Source organism: Balearica regulorum, chromosome 2 (genome assembly GCF_011004875.1).
Source record: "Balearica regulorum gibbericeps isolate bBalReg1 chromosome 2, bBalReg1.pri, whole genome shotgun sequence".
Classification (NCBI taxonomy): domain Eukaryota; kingdom Metazoa; phylum Chordata; class Aves; order Gruiformes; family Gruidae; genus Balearica; species Balearica regulorum.
The window spans coordinates 152,129,610-152,147,699 of NC_046185.1; the positions used below are offsets into that span (position 1 = coordinate 152,129,610).

Here is an 18,090-nt window from a genome sequence, read left to right on the forward strand (position 1 = left end):
GCCACTTTCCTGTTGGTTAGTTTCAAGGTTCTATGGCAACAGTTGACAATTAGAGATGAACCCTGGTGGGAAACAATGAGGGATAAATCATAGCACAGACAAATCCCTCACCTGTGATGTGTTGGCAGAGGAATTACTATTTGCTTGCTGTTGATGAATTTGTGCAAGCTGCTGTTTCTGCATTAGTGCCAGTTGCTGTTGATGTTGCTGGTATTGTTCGGCTGTAAATGCTGAACAAAATATAAAACGAGAAAATACTATATCAAAATACGTAGGTTTTGTGTATATAAACACATCTATTTTATAATCCTAAAAAAAAAAAATATATATATATATATATACACACGCACACCACAGCAAGTTCCTAAGAGCCTTAATGCACTTTTATGGTAAAAAAGCTATCCCCCTCCTAGAAATTTTTGTTCAAATTAAGCCTTCCCTTTTTAAGCTGGTTATTAGTATATAGGCTTTAATTGCTCTGCTGCATTTAGCTCAGGATGCCAAAAGGGACAGGGAGGAAGGAACCAAAACACAATCAAATCCACCAAAAAAACTCTCTAGTAACTGATTAAAAAGAAATGACAGGTAGAATTAGCATCACTGTTTTCACTTAGTGAAACTACAGTATCTGCATTATTAGTAAAGTAAGTTTATATGGAACTGCATACTTTCAGCCCTCACAGACAGCATTTTGAAGGTAGCAAATACCTACTAAGATTTACGTTTAAGTTTAGCTGAAAACATTAAATTTGGCATGCTTACAACTGTGTAGGCTATCGTAATACAGTATTTTTGTTGGTTTTAATCACACATGTACAAGCAACTCCATCAATACAGAATTTGATAGAGCTACATCCTTCTCTTAAATCTCTGTAAGGTGACCAGAATTCAGTGCATCAGGATTTTATCCAGCTAGCCCCCAAGTATAAAATTGATAAAACCAGCGTTATTTGTACAAATTCACAACATACCCAATGCTGCAGAGGTGGGGAGTTATTCATTTACTGATTAACTTTGTAAAATGTTACGATTTTCTTATTTACATTTCCAAAAAGAAAGGACATCTCAGTTTTCAATTTAAAACTGAATCAAGGCTGGAATGTGAATCCCCTTAGCAAATTCAGTCTGGGACACACGTCTCAGACTTTTCTTTCATCTTCAGATTGTACTCCCAAATCAGTTCTGTAAACAGTATTCATAATTCTAGAATGCAGTGGAAGTTGACTTTTGGGGAAGTTCACTACTGTTTGGCAACACATCGCCACCACACCTGAATCCCGTTCATAAACTGCAATTTTTCTTTTTTTTTTTGGGGGGGGGGGTGTGTGTGTGTTTAATCGACTCCTTCAGGCTTGCTTGCCTGAAGAAAATCTGTTTCTATCAAAACTATAATCATCTCCTGCTTCTGGATACAACACAATTCTGAAAAGCAATTGTACCTTATGTATAAACTTGAGTAACAAGTCAATACAAATAAGAATTAATTTGGAAACAGAGCAAACACTGCTGAGTATGCATTTTTCCACTATATTTGTGATTTTTAAAAATTTTTTTTAAACATTGTTCCAAATCCTTCTATTATATACTGGAAATAGCACTAAATTATTACCAGCACTTTGCTATATGAGCACTTGAAGTTATAAATTTTTATTCAGCTGTTACATTCAAGTTACTAATTTTTTTAAAAGTAACGTTCTTCAGCAAGTAGGGATGTTGTACTTGTTTGTATTGCCATAAATGACAAATTATTTCCCAATACTCTTAACAGTTAAATCTCACTTCATCTAGCTTCATTTCTTCAATGTTTTAAAGTTATTCCTAGGGGAACAGCTGAATAGCACCACCATTTATAAATGCCTTTACCAAAAAAAACCCCCCAAAACCCCAAACCAAACAAAAACCCAACTCAAACAAACAAACCCCCCCCACACACACACTAGAATTCACAGACCAAATATGCAGGAGTTGGCTGTTTAAATTTTAATTCTACTTTATATAAACTAAAAGTCTTTTAGATTTTTTTTTTTTAACCTGTCACAGGTTAGAGCAAGAAGTTAGAGCAAGAAAGCTTTAGCACACAAAGATTAGCATGTAGAAAGCTGAGTAGCAGAGGGGAAAAAAGTGGATGTACTGTTCTGGTACTGCTATTTCATTTATATTGATCAGTTAGTAGTGACTTATTAATTACATGGGTTTTAAAACCCCTAAAATTTAGCCAACATAATGCCAACGATATTGAAGGTTCCACGCATTATTCTACAGTATAACACCGTAAATATTTTGCTTAGGAATAGGTTGCATACGTGATGTAAATAAAGACAAGTCGCAGACTAACAAAGAAGAAAACAGGCAAAAAAGGGTATGTTATACCACCATCTTTGAATTAAGATTAAATTTTCCACCATTGTAACCATCTCACTTTTGTCCATTTCAGTAAGTAAAATTTATTAATAGTTTCAGTTTTCAAGCCTTAAGTAGATTTTAGCTATAAAACAGAGTTGTAGTAAGCAGTGTCTCCTATGTCAGTTTAACCAACTCCAAAATACTGTTTTCTTATGGAAAAAACAGTGAATAAAGTTTGAGACAAGCTGTGTTTCTTTAGGATAGCCATTATTTAGGACAGGTTTTAAGCGCTCCCCCTTCCTTCTGGAAGCAACATTTAGAAAAATTCTATTTTTCAAATTGGGCATCAGTACATTTCTTTTCAAATAGTCTGTGACCCTTACAACTGTACGTTTCCCACCACTATGAAAAGTTACACAGCTGTCAAAGTAAACAAGTGACAGAACCACCCCACTATGACCACCACCCTCACCTATATTCAAACTGCTTCTCTTTCTTCTGCTCAAATATCCAAAGACACAAATACCACCTCAAAAATGCAATGGAGATGGCTATTTACCTGTCATATTTGAAGATACACTCAAGAACAGTTTATTTCAGGTTTTTCAATTTATGTTAAAACATTCAGCAATATTTTTGCTGCTTCCCTCAGTAAAGGTAAAAGGCTACTAGACATGTAAACAGTATTTTGGAAATACTATATTTACTGTGAGATTCTGAATTAATCAGTTGCATCCAGTTCAGAAACACAACACTGCCCATAAAGGACTGCTACAAGCTACAGCCTCCTAGAATAATCTGACTGATATTCCTTTTCCAATCCACAGCATATCCAGATATGCTCACGTACCAGAAGAGGTTATATAGGTCATAATTACAATAAGGCAGCTCTTCTTTCTCCATGCTAAAGCAGCCCTACATTGAAGGTTTTATTGAAAACATTACTACTACTGAGAACTATCTAAAACAGAATTAATCATTATTTCATTTGAAGAGCTGTAAATTAGGACAGCATACTTTACTTCTCTTCTGTTAAAAGCCACCATGTATTTTGCTCACTAACACTGTCACCAGGTTTCTTCCCCTCCTGCTCTCAGAGTGCAGTCTATATTACACTTCAATTGAAAAAATAAGCCTACTGATTGTAAGATATAAGTTGCTTCTGAAAACTGTTATTGCCATGCACAAAAAAGTGTCTGTATGTACTTTACACGAAAGTGCTTTCACCTATTTAACCTTAATATTAATTTTGTATGGCATACAACTGTGACTGGAATTGGGGAAGGCTTTTGGGGAAATTACATGTGCTCCGCACAGTGAAATCACAGGTACTGACTATCCGTGCCTTCTACACCTGCTGCGGGCACAGTCCTAAACTTCTCAAAGAGCTAGTCTAAGTTCAACTTTTTTTAAAAAGCAATTCAAGTAGACCGCATTGCATCAAAATGTAACCACTATTAATGGGTTAATTATATGGCTTGCAGAGAACGTTTTTTTTCTTGCCTGCAAAGCTGGCATAGATGCAATTGCACAGGTGCCATACTTAGTATCTTGCTAACATCACTTTCTCTAGAAAAACAGTAACAGTGTCCCTAAGAACTTTCTTCCAGAAATTTTATTACCTCTTCTCATTTTTATTCTAAAGAGGAGAAATGGCACAGCTGAAAATCCTTCTTTTGTGCCAGAGAAAAAAAGGTAAACGTAGAACTAGGAAAAACTAATGTCATTTTCTTTTATGTTGTACACTGGTCTTTATCTGCCTGGAAAAAACAGCAGGCAAGAAGCTATCCCAGACCTTTTCTGTACACTTAAATCAGCAACCACATTTCTGGTAACTCAGAAGAGTATTGCTACACAAAGCTACACAAATTTACATATTCCTGGTATTACTGGACATCTTCAAGGCTTTAACAAAATTAGTAAAGCAAGAGACAACTGAACAACAGCTTCAAGTTAAAAAAAAGGGACAAAACGTAATGTTCAATGGTTAAAGATGACACACGAGATTTTAAAACAGATTCTTGCTTCAGCAGCCCTAAACAGGAGCACAGCATTTATAGATTATTCTTAAACAGCATGCTAGTGCCAAGTGGTCATGGTTCCATCATACAGTAATGACTATTTAATACTATAGATTTACTGAATTGGACTGTGACAAAACATCCGGTTTCATTCACTACACAGAATCCAGGGAGGGGTGGAGGTGGGAACATCTCAACCACCACTACTGATACACTATAAATAAGAATATTATCAGACTATCTCAACTGTCTTTCAGAGCTAACAACCATACCTTCCCCCACAACTTCTGAATACTTTCCAAGACACTTTCAGGAATTTATGCAAGTCACCTGACTCCTTAAGGTAACCTAACTCAACTCCTTTCCTAACCTTAACCATTAGGAACCTTTAAGGCACAACCCTACCTGGCATTATCCACATCTCAAGATGGTTGCCAGAAGATGGGTAGCTCAAGTTTTACTAAGAGACTAGGCTACATGAATGCTTCTTACTCGTTTGTTTGCAACATACTGTTTTCAGTTGGAACAATTAAAATTCAGTATGCTTCTGAATTGTTTCTGGTAGAATTCCGAATCAAGTTACAACATTTCAGTTTAGACATCTTCAAGATTTTAAGTCAGTACATCATGTTATGCTGTTATCCTCTTCAAAGGTTGGGACAATGCACACACCTTTTCTGCAACTGTATTAGTGCTACATTTTGGCAGCAAGTAAGAGAAATGTTTTCTGGCTTACAGATTGCAAAAAGGAATGGAAAGTAGAAGAAAAAGCTTCAGGAGTTTGCAGCTACAAATACAAGGAAAGAAACATCATACATTACTGAGACTGACAAGACAAATGCTTAGTCAATGTCCTTAGTGACACCACAGATCTTGTGCAATGATTCATTTTTTTAACACCACACTACACTATGAATGTTTTCCTACAATCATTTACATGACTGTAAGCAAGATGTTTGTAATCTTTGGGACAATTATATACCATTTTTTCCCCTCAAATTAAGCCATTGAATAATATCTTTGAATTGGATGATTCTGTTTATGTATCTACCAAATTCTGTGGGATGCTGATACTCAACAGGTGGTGTTTTCTGGAGCAGGGAGTAACAGTGATGCTGTCAATGGACTTCTTGAAGATCTATAGTTCTCAGCAGTTTTATACTGCAATATAAAACTATTTTTGCAGTACTAACTAGTTTAACCACAGCATTTAACATGTACTAGCATTACAATGCTGTAGCTAATGTTTAGCTTCTCTATAAATGCAAGTTCTTCCCAGAAATGGTCAAAACTAGTCAGGAGGAGGGGCTAGCTGTGAAATCTGTATGAACAGATTGGTCTCTGCGTGGTAAACAGCCACAGCCTCCCCTACCGACTACTGCTGCACATTTTACTGTGAGGTGATTCACTAGTTGTCACACTGCTTCCCTGAAGTAGGAAAATAGAGACTTACAAAAAAATTGACCACAAGAACCAGTTTCCTTAAAACTAGGAAGCATATCCTGGGAAGCAGAAAATGCATGTGTAAACTCCTGGTTGCTCTACTAGCATTCCTTTTGATTTCCTGAATGCAAAATTCTCACTAGATTTGCCAGGCGAACCAAGCAAGCTTTGTGGAGTAAACACAATGACCCATCCAGATAAGTGTATTTCTTTTTAATAAAGTTTAATACTGAGATGGCTCAAACAGCTTAATTAAACCTTTCAGCAAATGCTTCAGTCCTGTTAAACATCTAAACAATTAGATATTTAAATCAGAGTAACTTAAAAAAAAGCAGTTACTTCATAGCATCAACTTAAGTATCTATTCTCACAAGCAGAAATGTTAGTTCAGTAGGGAAACTGAAACATTAAGATTATATTAGGTTCAAAGAACCTCTCTAAAAAGCCATTCAGAGTACAGGATTCCCTGATCCTTCCAGCTGAGGTGATGGCCATTAAAAAGGCAGTTTTGATCAGGTAACATAAGAAAGATCACGTAACTAATGCTTCCAATTGAGAAGTCCCACAAACTACAGAACTCCTTAAATGCATGGAAAGATGATGTATCATGTTACAATGTTTTCTTAAGGGAAATACATGAGAGCATCACATCCCTGCTGTATAAGAGAACAATTAGTGGTTACTAATGCTGCAGTGCATGCAAAGCAAACATAATTCACAATACTAAGTAATCTAGAACATCACATTTTTTTAATCTCTATCTTATGAGAGATGTTATCTGGCTTACATCGCCTGGTTAAAGATTTTCTACTGTATAGCAAGTTCTCACCAGTGAATTCAGAAGATTGGAGAGACTTAGAGCCATCAGTGTGATTTAGTATTTGATGCACCAGGCCCAAAGATGTTTCACTTTCTGAAAAGAAGTTCAAGATTGATTTTACTTAAACATGGCATTATTAGACACTATGAGAACATGAATTATTATGTCCTTGATTATTACAACAGCCTTATATTTCAGCCCCACAGAACTTAAGTGTGAAATTCCTAACATCAGAACTCTAGACTTTGAAATTATAAATGAGATACAAGATCTATATATGCACTCCGTACTTAGTAGTCGAAGCAAAACAGACAGACAATAATTAATGAGGATTTTTACTAGCCATTGAATGAAAGCTAGAAATGCTTGCTATGCATTTAGATTTGTCTGCCCATCATTCCTAATATGAGTTTCTACTGAAATGTCACAGGCCAGCTGTCACACATACAGTTTACTCTGCAGTTATAAACGCAACCATCCTTGCACGGGATGCAAAGCCTAACAGCTTACACAAGGCCAATGGTCCTGCACTTTGGAGCAAAGTATTACTCCAACTGGGTTGAAGTTGAATGAGAACATCTAGTATAACTACAAAGTCTCAAAGTCTCCAGAAGTGCTCGAATATTTCAGTAAGTGTTGACTCTTCCCCATCCCATCCCCCAGACTAAAGAGGGAATCCTTTTAAGATTTCTTTCTTCAACTAAACCTAAGGTGGGCTATAAACATGTGTTACTCTCCAGGTCGTTGTTTCTTCAACTAGGATCTCAACATCTCAGCCACAGATGGGCCAGGACTGTTAAGTTCCAATGATAACTGAAAACAGCCATTACAAGTGTCAGTATTTTCCATGACCGAGTTTATCCCACAATGGGAAAATAAGCATTTGGAAAAAGGGAAATCAGTAAAACAGACAGCAGTGTTGAGACTATTACAGATACAAGGGTTAAATAAAAAGAATTAAACAGAGCCAGTGATGGCATGAAAGCAATGAAAAGGTAGGACAAGTCCTTCTACTTTGGTGTGAGGAACTGCCACAAGGACTGAGGAGCTTCCTCCTGCTTCCTTCCAGGAAAGGGATGTCTGAAGACTGGTGTCACATATTCTTAATGAGAACTTGGAAAAATAGTATAGATCCATCAATCAACTTTACAAATTTGGAGATGGAAATGCTAAACATACGTTTGGGAAACAGAAGCATAGTTCACCACCCTGCTAGACCCCGAAGTGTGCAAACTTGCTTTAAAAAGCAGACTAAGAGATGCAAAAAAAGTATCCGAGTTCACTGGGAAGTATGTTACTTCTATCGAATTCTCACAGAAAAAGTTACTGAATAGCAAAGCACAACTTGCAGCGTGTCATCTACATCTCTAGTTCACAAGAAAATGCAAGGTAATTTCCTTGGTATTCTTTAACTATACTCTAGATACCTGCAGTTTTTCGTATGCAGTAAGGTCTACAATCCCAAACATCATAACTCTAAGTAGTAAGAGGCTTCTTCAAGAATACTTAAGCTCCTTGTCAAAGAAAGAATTACAAATTTAGCGAGTATACTCTAGTTAACTGCTAGCCTCTCTAGCCTTAACAGCTTGAAGACTTTCTTTCCAAAGTGACCCAGCTTCTGGATGAAGGGTGCATAGAAAAACAGAATGCACGGCGATTGCCTGGTCTTACTGTGGAGCCTATGAATCAGTGCTCAAATCTTTCACTAGTATCTCTGGTCTGCCTCCTAAACACAAGTCTGCAACAGAATTCTATGTGCAACTTTAAATGTCTGAAACTTTTGATTATTAGATGCAAGCATCCAAAAATATAAATGTAACATTTCACAGCACATCTCCAGCAGAGAGCAGTCTCTCTACAATGTGATGCAGTTTGAAGACTACCATTTGCTTGGCAGAACTAGATCAACTGATCAATCTAACAAGGAAGACTAAATTCCTGGGACACAAATACTTCAGATGAATATTTGTGCCAACTGTACACTCCAGACTTACGACATAAACTCCATCTCTAAAGATTATGATCAGAAACTTGATGAGATTGTCAGCAATACAGGCTCCTTTTCTGAAGTAATTTTGTTGCATTTTGTTCAGTGAATAGCTTCACCACTAAGTTACTCCTCCACAAGAATCATGCTTTTACACTCTTGGATGCTTTTTAGTGGTGTTCTGTGTAACGTCCGCCTGAAGATCCTTGAATCAGCTCTTTTTGCAAGAGGGCAAAGGATGTTTTTTCATAATTCTTCAGTAAGATGGAATAGAACCACCCTCTTCAAAAGCGATGCTACTTTTCTTGGCCACTGGATCCTGCTGCCAAGAATCTATCCCTTTAGCACATGACAAGTCCAGTACAAGTCAAGTAACTTGCAAGGGATTTTATTATTTTTTTTAAAGACATCCCTTCTCAGTTTACACATAAAACCTCAATGCAACAACTTCATCTTCCACATATCTTTTATGCTGAGGACTCTGAAAGCCAGGATCAGAATAACTTGCATTTCTTCAGGGTCAAAGGCACTTCAAAATGTTTATAAAATGCCTGGCTCTTTGGGGAAACCTCTCTCCTGTCTTCAGGATGAAAAACAATGCTTCTTGTAGCCAGAGAATGGTATGTCACAGTACGGCTTTTATAACACTTCCTCTGATTAACTGAAAACCTGACACAACATCTCAGCTTCATGAATGTGCTGGTCACGTGTAACAGTCTTGAAAAGCAAGGTTTTTCACAGCAATTCTTCCATGTCAGCAGCACGTTGTCTGGATCATTCAAGGTGGAAAAGCTCAAGACTTCTCTAAACTTCTTTAATATGGAAACAGACAAAATTTATCATGTGATGGTGCACAATGAACACAGCAACATGACCACCTCTGCTGGCCACTACAGAATCTCAGTATGAGCTTCATCTTAAAGGTAAGCAGTACGGTTTGACCACAACTCACAGTAACAGCGAAAGGATAAAAGGATTTTTAAAGAGAGATCCATCAATAAGTGCTTTCTGGTAAAAAGATCAACTGCCATGTCAAAAACAAGCCTAAAAAATCCACACCCACCACAAACTCCCAGCTTTAAAGACAGCTAAGAAAAAGGAACAAGAACACTCTACAGGGTTGTAATCTGCAGTAGTGGGTATTAGAAAAACTTCAGTACTAATGTTAGATACCTGATGTTCTTTACAGTATTTGCTAGAGAAAGTAAGACTACATAACTCAGCAGCTGCAGCCCCAACTGACATGCACCTTTGAAGAAGTCAAACTCGTACAAACATACCTGTACTCTACATAGACAATGTATCTTAAAGAATCCTTTTAAAAACTGAAAAAAGAACACTAGAAAACAGAACAGTACCAAGATGAATTAGATCATGTGCTCCTTTCAAACACCTACCCCTAAACAGACAACCACCATTACACCACATATACACAAACTCATATATACCTCCAATGCTACAGGAATCCCCACTGAAATTATAAATAATTGTACAGGTACAATCTACTTGATTATATTAATAACAAGTGACCATCCAAAGATTGTGGTAACTAATTTAAAGTGTATCTATGAATTCAGACATACTCCATTTTTAATGGAGTATTTAATTCCTGTATCAAACCATAATAAAAATATGAATCTAAACTCTACCACATTTAAATTTGCAAAAGCTTGGAATACTAACTTAAGTATTTTACACAGATGAGAAGCCATCTGCATAGAATTCCAAGCACAAATGAATGCAATATGCTAGGCGCTTACATGTGTGTATTACCTTCCTACCTATGCTTTATTCTCAATTTAAACAGCCAATTTTTCAAGGCTATGTGATTTTCAGATGTAATGTATTGCCCATCACTACTTAACAGTGTATTTATAATTTATTCATCAAACATTAGTTTTGTTTTCACACTAGTAACCTGATTACCATTTTATCACAGTTCAGACTCTGACCACTAGACAGCCCATGCTCTCCTCTTGACGTGGTTTACTGATTTGAACCATTGGAGGGGCAGAATTTAATCATCAGAAGTTGTACTTGGATCACAAACCAGAAGAAACATCAGTTTTAGCCCTAATACATTCCCAGCAAGAAGAGTCAGAGACTAGAATGGCGGATGAGGGCAAGGTCCTGCTCTAGGACAGCACAAAGAGGAAGTACAAAATAAAGCAGCAGAACAAAGCTGCCCACTAAGTCTAAACATGCAAGGAGGAAGAATTTACAGGAAAAAAACCAGGTGGTACAGGGATGAAAGGTACAAAATATACTGGAAAACAGGAGGATTAAAGTCATCTGATACCAGGCTAACACTCCTTCTTTGAGCAAATCTCCACAACATCCCACAATCTGGGGAGTTTATTAGGTATATGCATCTCTCCCCACCCGACTCCTACATTATCCAGGTTTTCTAATTTATTTCCAAAGCCATAATTCAAAATGGCAAGGAAAACAGGATTCTAGAGAGTCCTTACAAAATGGTGGTGAACTCTTAAAGTTATTTCTTTGTAAAACACTATGTCACTTCACTTTCTACAAAAAGATGACATTTAATGTACTGACTGATCAAATTTCAAGAGTTATTTAAGTTACATTCTAAATACATAAATACCAGTCTTCCAGTGTGAAGAACCCAATATAGATGGGTTAGAGATGCTATACAACAGTATGCCAATTAAAAAACAATTAACATCACATCAAGTTTTCTTAGAGTCAGGTCCTCAATTCTGTAATTCAGGTTCTGTAAAATGTAATCTGCCACTTGCTGGCAAGATATAGAGGTGATTAATCCAAGAGTTTTGCCAAGCATGAGTAGATGCATCAGTGGGGGTGGGTATTTTTTGGATGGGAATTGGCATTTAATTTGATGTAATTTCAAGTAAGAATTCATAACATGCTGGGATTTTACATGCAAATATTTTAACTAACCATTTCCCACCACCACACTTTGTACTAGAAAAAAATTTGGAACATAATATTTATGTCAACATTTCAATCAATGTATTTTTAATTTTAAAAATCCAGATCTTCAGAGTCAACTTAAACCCTACCTAATACTGGCTTCTAAACCTTCATGTTTCTAAAATAATAATTACATACCAAGGTAGCATTTGCATAAATTTGAGATGCAGTACACTACTACTAGCAATAAATACAAACAGAATATTCTATGTAGCGAATAAAGAGATAAAAGTGAAGATGGGCTGTCGCCATCAAAATAGACCATGATGTAAAGTATGGATGAGCTAACAATATTGGGGTTTTTCTGAGCCAAGTTTAAAATTTCTAGAAGCAAGTTTGTCAAAATAAACATACCAAAATGTGCTGAACCACTGCTACTTTTACTTTGTATAGAGGTACTGCATGTCTGGGTCCCGGGTTGTGCTGTGCCTGTTCGATTTATACCCCTGTATAATTTCCTACAGGAGAGTTCATCATTGTCACTGTCATGTAGGGATGGTGTCCGAGGCCTAAAATGCCGCCATCTACATGATTTGATATTGACTAGTATCTGACTGAGGTCTTTCGAGAAAGATTTGTCCGAGGTATTTGTTTCTGAGGTATTGGCAAATTGACTGATTGAAGAGTGTTGTGATGAGGAAAACATTTCCAAATCCAGCTGATGAAATGTATTATCGTAGTCCGAATGCGCTCTGTCTAATAGCACCCTAAAAACAGGAAAACAAAGCAGAATTATTCAGTGGCAAGAAAATACCAAGAAAGTCGCCAGTCTGCCCTGCGTGTGTGGGGATGACAATGGGATAGAACTAAAAGAAACTACACAAATCTGTTCTAGAACAAGCAGCCTCCCCCAAAACAGACACAGAATGCATGACTATATATTATTTAACAATAAATAGTACATTTAGATTTCTATTCACATGTATATTCTAGCTTTTACTGTTTGTACAGCTGATGTACATCATCATGTATATATTAAGACACTGCAACGACAGATTTTTTTTTTAAAAAAAATCAAGCTGGAAGATAGAATTCCACAATGCAAAGAAAAAACCCTAGAGAATAAAATTGCTTAAGTAACTAAAAAGCGACTCAAATGCCCTCCTAAAATAACTTCAGTCCAAAAGCCTTACTCTCATACATACTGAATATACCTATAACCACCCCAATGCAGTGGAGATGTCACACATTAACTTCCAAATCCCCTTGCAAATTCCCAGTAAGCGCCTTCAGCTCCCATTCCAATTTTCCTGATACGCCAATCTGACTTCCTAATATGCAAAGAGGTTCTAAGCATTAATCTGAAAGCCAAAGCATGTTCTTTTTTTTTTTTTTAAATTAAAACACCAATGTATCATTTTCTTAAAGATATCATAAATATTTAAAAAATAGCACTTATACACATAACAATTTATAAATTGTTTTTGATGAAGATACTTCAGGCATTTTGCTTCTAAGCAAGTCCTTAATTCTTTGGTATTTTTGACGTTTGAAATTTGCTATCATTACCTGTAAGTATTCCTTCCAAAATTCTTCTCTACAACTGGCAAATCACCAAATATGGCCCAAACTCAGAAAAGTACTTTCTGAAAAATGTGATTTTTGCTATTTTTAAATACTACTATTTGAAGACAACTATGCAAATCATTTAAATACAAACCATCAATCACAACTCAAAAAACACACATGTATTTTCACCTCAGAACTTGGGAGTGCCAACAATAAAAAACTCTATAAACATTTAAGAAAAGAGTATTAAAGTGGTTTCCATGACTGTAAAATAAAAACAGACACATTAATCAGCTAAGGAAATTTGTATCAAATGTAAGTATTTAAGAAGTCAACCCCTTTGATGTCTCCTTTTTTGAGAGGTTTGGTTTTTTTAAGCTTTGCTCTTTTAAAAGTTGTCTTACTGATTTGATTTTTTGTTTGGTTTTTTGGGTTTTTTTAAATTCTATTTTTAAAACCAGCAACAATTATGTAGCACTTACCTTCCACCACGGCCGACCCGTCTTCGTGCAAACCCAATACACCTCTGGGGTACAGTGAGGGTGGTTAAGCAGTATCTGTAACGCACATCTCCTAATCTTCCCTCTTTAGGGCTACTCCATGGCCAGTTACCAGGTTGGTCTAAGTGAGGCTTAAAATAATTTTAAACAATTAAACACAAGATGTTTTCCCACAACAATGCTCTGTCTTATGATACATGAGGAAATTCTACTTACAGCATAGTACTGACAGCCTGCTTTCCTACGGAAGGCAAAAGGACCATCGGGATCATTTTCTTCCTCAGCCTCCGAAGAACCAGACAAAACCTTTAAAGAGAAAGCATGGGGGTGTATGAGGAGAGATATTAGTAAATTCTTGAGTTTTACTTCTATTCTTTCCCCAAAAGCAACATAAAACTCCAGAGGCCCTACCTGCGAGAGTGGTTCTTCATCTGAGCTAGGAAAATCATACTGATTCAAATCTTTAGCATTAAAGACCGGCAGTGCAGCAGGACTTGTCTGTTGAGGAGCAGCAGCAGCAGATGAAGGTAAGACTTTCGGCTTCTTCTCGTACTTTCTTTTGGGTCTAATAACATCAGGTTTATCTTGCTGCAAGAAAAAAAAAAAAGGCAGCATAAAAATCACATACACAAGCAAATTAGATTAAAACAGGAGTTTTAGAAAGCTCCTGTGTAAGCAAGCTCAAAACTGAACTCATCTGTCCACCATCTTGATAGCAATACAAGCAGTCATTTAACGACTAATCTGCATTTCATTTCCAGTAATTGATACATTTAATGGACAAGGTGGAATCAAGCACTGTTTGCTCAATCCGTGCTAGATAAAACACTAGTGGTTAAGAAAACAGTACTACTTTGGAGAAGCAGACTAAAATATACACAATGATCTCCATGAGGCGCTATTTCTAATTTTAAATTAATAGGCATTTATGCCACGTTAGGGAATTAACAATGCTTCAAAGGTAAAAAGACAAGTTAGACTTCTCAAAGATACCTAGAATCTCAGAAAATCCTCTAAAAAAAATAAACGTTTCCCCATACTATGCAAATTCAAGTTCAGTGCATTTCCCAGGTTTCCAGGAAACAGACTTCTTCCACACTACAAGACACTGCATCCATCATGAATAGGTAAGTACACTCCAGCAATCTCAATTACAATGCTCTGCTCTCAATGGAAGTACTCACTGATTCAAGCCACCTTGTTAGATTGAGAACAGCCCTTGGACATTCTACAGTTATAAGAAGTCTTTGTTTAAAAATGAAATTATACCTCAGCATTTCTCCTGTGTTACCTGACCTATTTAATATGCTCAGTTGCTGGCACTGTAGCTATGCTTAGTATGACACAAAATTAAAGCCTGCAGGAAAAAAAGTGCTGGTCAGCTTTCTAAATCAAGTAAGATTATTTGATACTTTACCTAAATACAAAACCAGACAAAGATATACAGCATGCTGGGAATATCAGTGGATCATATTTAAAAAATCAAAATAAAACACCAATCCTCCAGATTAAAGTAACTACATGAATTTAGAATGAGATATGGGGTTTACCTCATTAGTCTTATCTTTGTCAAATATCTAAGTAATAAATACAGTTTTTTCCAGGTTATCTTAATTTTATGGACAGCATTAGAGAAAAATGTTCCTATCCTCCAGAATAAGAATATAATTGCATGTGTCCTTTTGTCTGTTGTTCGCCTATACTACTTTTATTTCTGTCTTGAGAAAAGCCAGTAGTCTATATGTTATCATAATTCCAACAGAACAAAGCATTTTATTCCAACTGCAGCTTTGCTGGTCTATTTTGAGTTTCTCCCCTCCTTCCATCTTAAAATGCTGTATCTTGCACACATAACAGCATGAACTAGTAACTTGGTTACTGACATTACTCACTTTAACTTTAAATTCTTTCAGTTCCATAGCTTCTTGGTGTTTAAAAGGACTGCTGTTAGTCACAGGAATGATGGGAATAGTATAGGTAGGTTTAATCGGCTGCCGCTGTGCCATGACCTCAGACATGATCTCTCCACTGTAGTCACCCAAATTATACCTGAAATCAGAATTACTTGTTTTAATTTGTTGGAACACTTACAATGTATGTCTGGTAAAAAATTGCACAAGACAGAGAAACATGGATTAATACTTGCAACTTGGGGTAAAGGGACATCCAGGATGACAGCAAGAGTTACAGAAAGTATTGTTCCAGCAAAGGGGACTAGTAGCATGGAAACTTCATTGCAATGACTAATGCTGATAAATAAAAGGATAACTACCCTGTAAAACATCTTCAAAAGATAATGTAAATGAAAGAAGCAGAAAGTAGAAGGAAAGGAGAGGGTTTCCCTTCCCCCTCACCTGGGGACAGGTACCATTTAAAAAAAAAAAACAAGACATTTATCCCCCAAAAGGTTTAAAACAGTGAGGCAGAGTGCCTTATTCATAAGTCCTTCCTCTTGTGTGTTATGGACTATTTTCACAACCAGCAGATCCATGAAACATATGACATGTCAAAGTCCTGTGGAAAGTGCTGAGTTGAAGTGCAGCTTTCCATTTTGAGGGGGCGTAAGAGTCTTCCCTCTATTCAACAAGTTATTTTCCTGGAAAACTACTGGAAAATCTTTGAGATTTCTCCCCTCTAGTACTACTGAAAACGGTCAGTGCTTGGAAAAAAGTGCTCCTGGTAGAGACATTTGTCTCCCTAAGAAGCCAGACAAAAAGTTAGTTTTAGAGCTTTAAAATACTGACTCAAACCAGTTTTTTTCAAATATGGGTACTTAAGCTAGAGAAGTCTAGGTAGATTTTAATTATCAACCTAAAGAACAACTCCACATTGCAAATACCATTCTCAGTTGATTGGGAAAGTGACAGTTGACAGAGCAGAGCATTTGGTCTTCAGCACAGCTGACAAACAGGATCTCAAAAGAAGCACTACTTGGAGATGACTCACAGAACAACATTTTATACTGTACGAAATGCTTATTTGTTTTCCTCAAGAGGGTATTAGATCAAGCCTTACTAAAAAAAGAACAGTAGTAATGAAAAAAATAATAGTAATAATTGGAAATGGCCTTAAAATTAGCTGGGATGTCCCTAAACTACCTATTTAAATTTAACACAAATTCCCAAATGAATTTACGTGAAACTATGATCTCTCTTCCTGTACAATATATGGGATATAGACATACATTTGAACACATGTACACACGTAATAAAACAACGTAGATTAGTGTGATGGGTCGCTTTCCCATAATAAGCAACTTCCTGAAGTGTTATTTTGTTCTCCATAGCCACATATGAAAACATGTTATATTGTAAAAGTGAAAGAGTCTAAATACTTATTTTAAAAATCTCCCACTGAGTATCTGTGGGAACTGGAATACAAAGTAGTTTACAAAGCTTTCTACAGCAAATTTTCAATAAATATTACCTCTTCTCCATAATTTCCAGTGTTAAATGTAGCAACTCTCTCTTGCTTTTTTCCCTCCTCTTTATCATCTCCAGGATGGTTACTGCACGACTCAGATCTCGACGCAGCTTAAGCATCTTCTCGTAAGATGCTTCATCATTTTTTCGATTCTGTAGGTACACAGCGTATATGTTTCCCCACATCATTCAAAGTAAATAATTTGAATTACAGTAAGTTCTAAATATTTATATTAAAAAACCCCACATGTTAAAACATGTACATGCTTTTCTTTGTAATCAGTGATCTACAGCTTACCAACACCGTAAGTAGGTTTAGCAGTAGATCTAGTGAAAAAATAATACAAATTTTCATTCAACAGCTGTCCTAAAGTAGTTTATGTTTTTACCCTTGCAAATTAAAACAAAAGAACACCCCAACTTTTGTTTTATACTACATAACAGAACTGTTTCTTTATATAAGCTACTTTTTGAGAGGGCAAGAAGGAAGAGAAAGAAAGCAGAGGGAAGTATTGATCTACTTACTTTTCGTGTTTGCATCTTTTCTGTTCGTCTTCTAAAAGCAACATAAGGATCATTTGTGCTGGAACCATCTCGCTTCTCTTGTTTCACTGCTGGGATAAGAGACGGACCTCGACAGTTTTTCCTCTTTTTAATCCAGTACTCATACACTTCTCTGATCAATTCATCATCTTCCTTCAGCAACAGCTTGGCCTCTTGCAGGCTGACTGGCTAAATGTAAAACCCAGCATGTCACTTTCATATAGCAATATAGAGAGCATGTATTTCAAATTCTTTATTCAAAGTACCGTTGTACCTGCTGACCGCTGCCCTTTTCTAGTCTGTCTATCATCTCCTCAAATTGCAAAGGAGAGATGTCCATTCTTTTCTTCAACTTATTCACAAAGATCTCATCTTCCGAATCCAAGTCATAATCCGGCTGCTCAGCATCCAAACTAAAAGCTGAATGATACAGTGAAAGTAAACGTTAGTTTTACTGCAGAAATGTTTTGTTCTAATAGCAGTGTCAGGAGTACACACCAGATTCTTCTGAAGACAAAACCAAATTATTTGTTTGAAGGTTGTA

At 36.4% G+C, this 18,090-nt stretch overlaps 1 protein-coding gene across 11 annotated transcripts in view; it reads right to left on the minus strand.

Moving 5' to 3' along the window:
* The window catches only part of EPC1 (enhancer of polycomb 1), a 66,837-nt gene that overhangs the window by 3,651 nt on the left and 45,096 nt on the right, over nt 1–18,090 (minus strand). For 4 of the 11 annotated variants that reach the window (XM_075746515.1, XM_075746516.1, XM_075746517.1 and 1 more), the window contains 11 exons: nt 17,821–17,966; nt 17,529–17,735; nt 17,008–17,156; nt 15,474–15,630; nt 13,993–14,169; nt 13,798–13,887; nt 13,564–13,712; nt 11,927–12,279; nt 6,637–6,720; nt 112–230; nt 1–30 (listed from right to left, as the gene is read on the minus strand). The exon at nt 1–30 is cut by the window's left edge and continues 57 nt beyond it. In XM_075746515.1, coding sequence (XP_075602630.1) covers nt 1–30; nt 112–230; nt 6,637–6,720; nt 11,927–12,279; nt 13,564–13,712; nt 13,798–13,887; nt 13,993–14,169; nt 15,474–15,630; nt 17,008–17,156; nt 17,529–17,735; nt 17,821–17,966 — 1,661 coding nt within the window. Of the gene's footprint in view, nt 63–111; nt 231–6,636; nt 6,721–11,926; nt 12,280–13,563; nt 13,713–13,797; nt 13,888–13,992; nt 14,170–15,473; nt 15,631–17,007; nt 17,157–17,528; nt 17,736–17,820; nt 17,967–18,090 lie in introns of all 11 variants that reach the window. The other 7 variants (XM_075746518.1, XM_075746512.1, XM_075746519.1 and 4 more) reach the window with 5 other exon arrangements.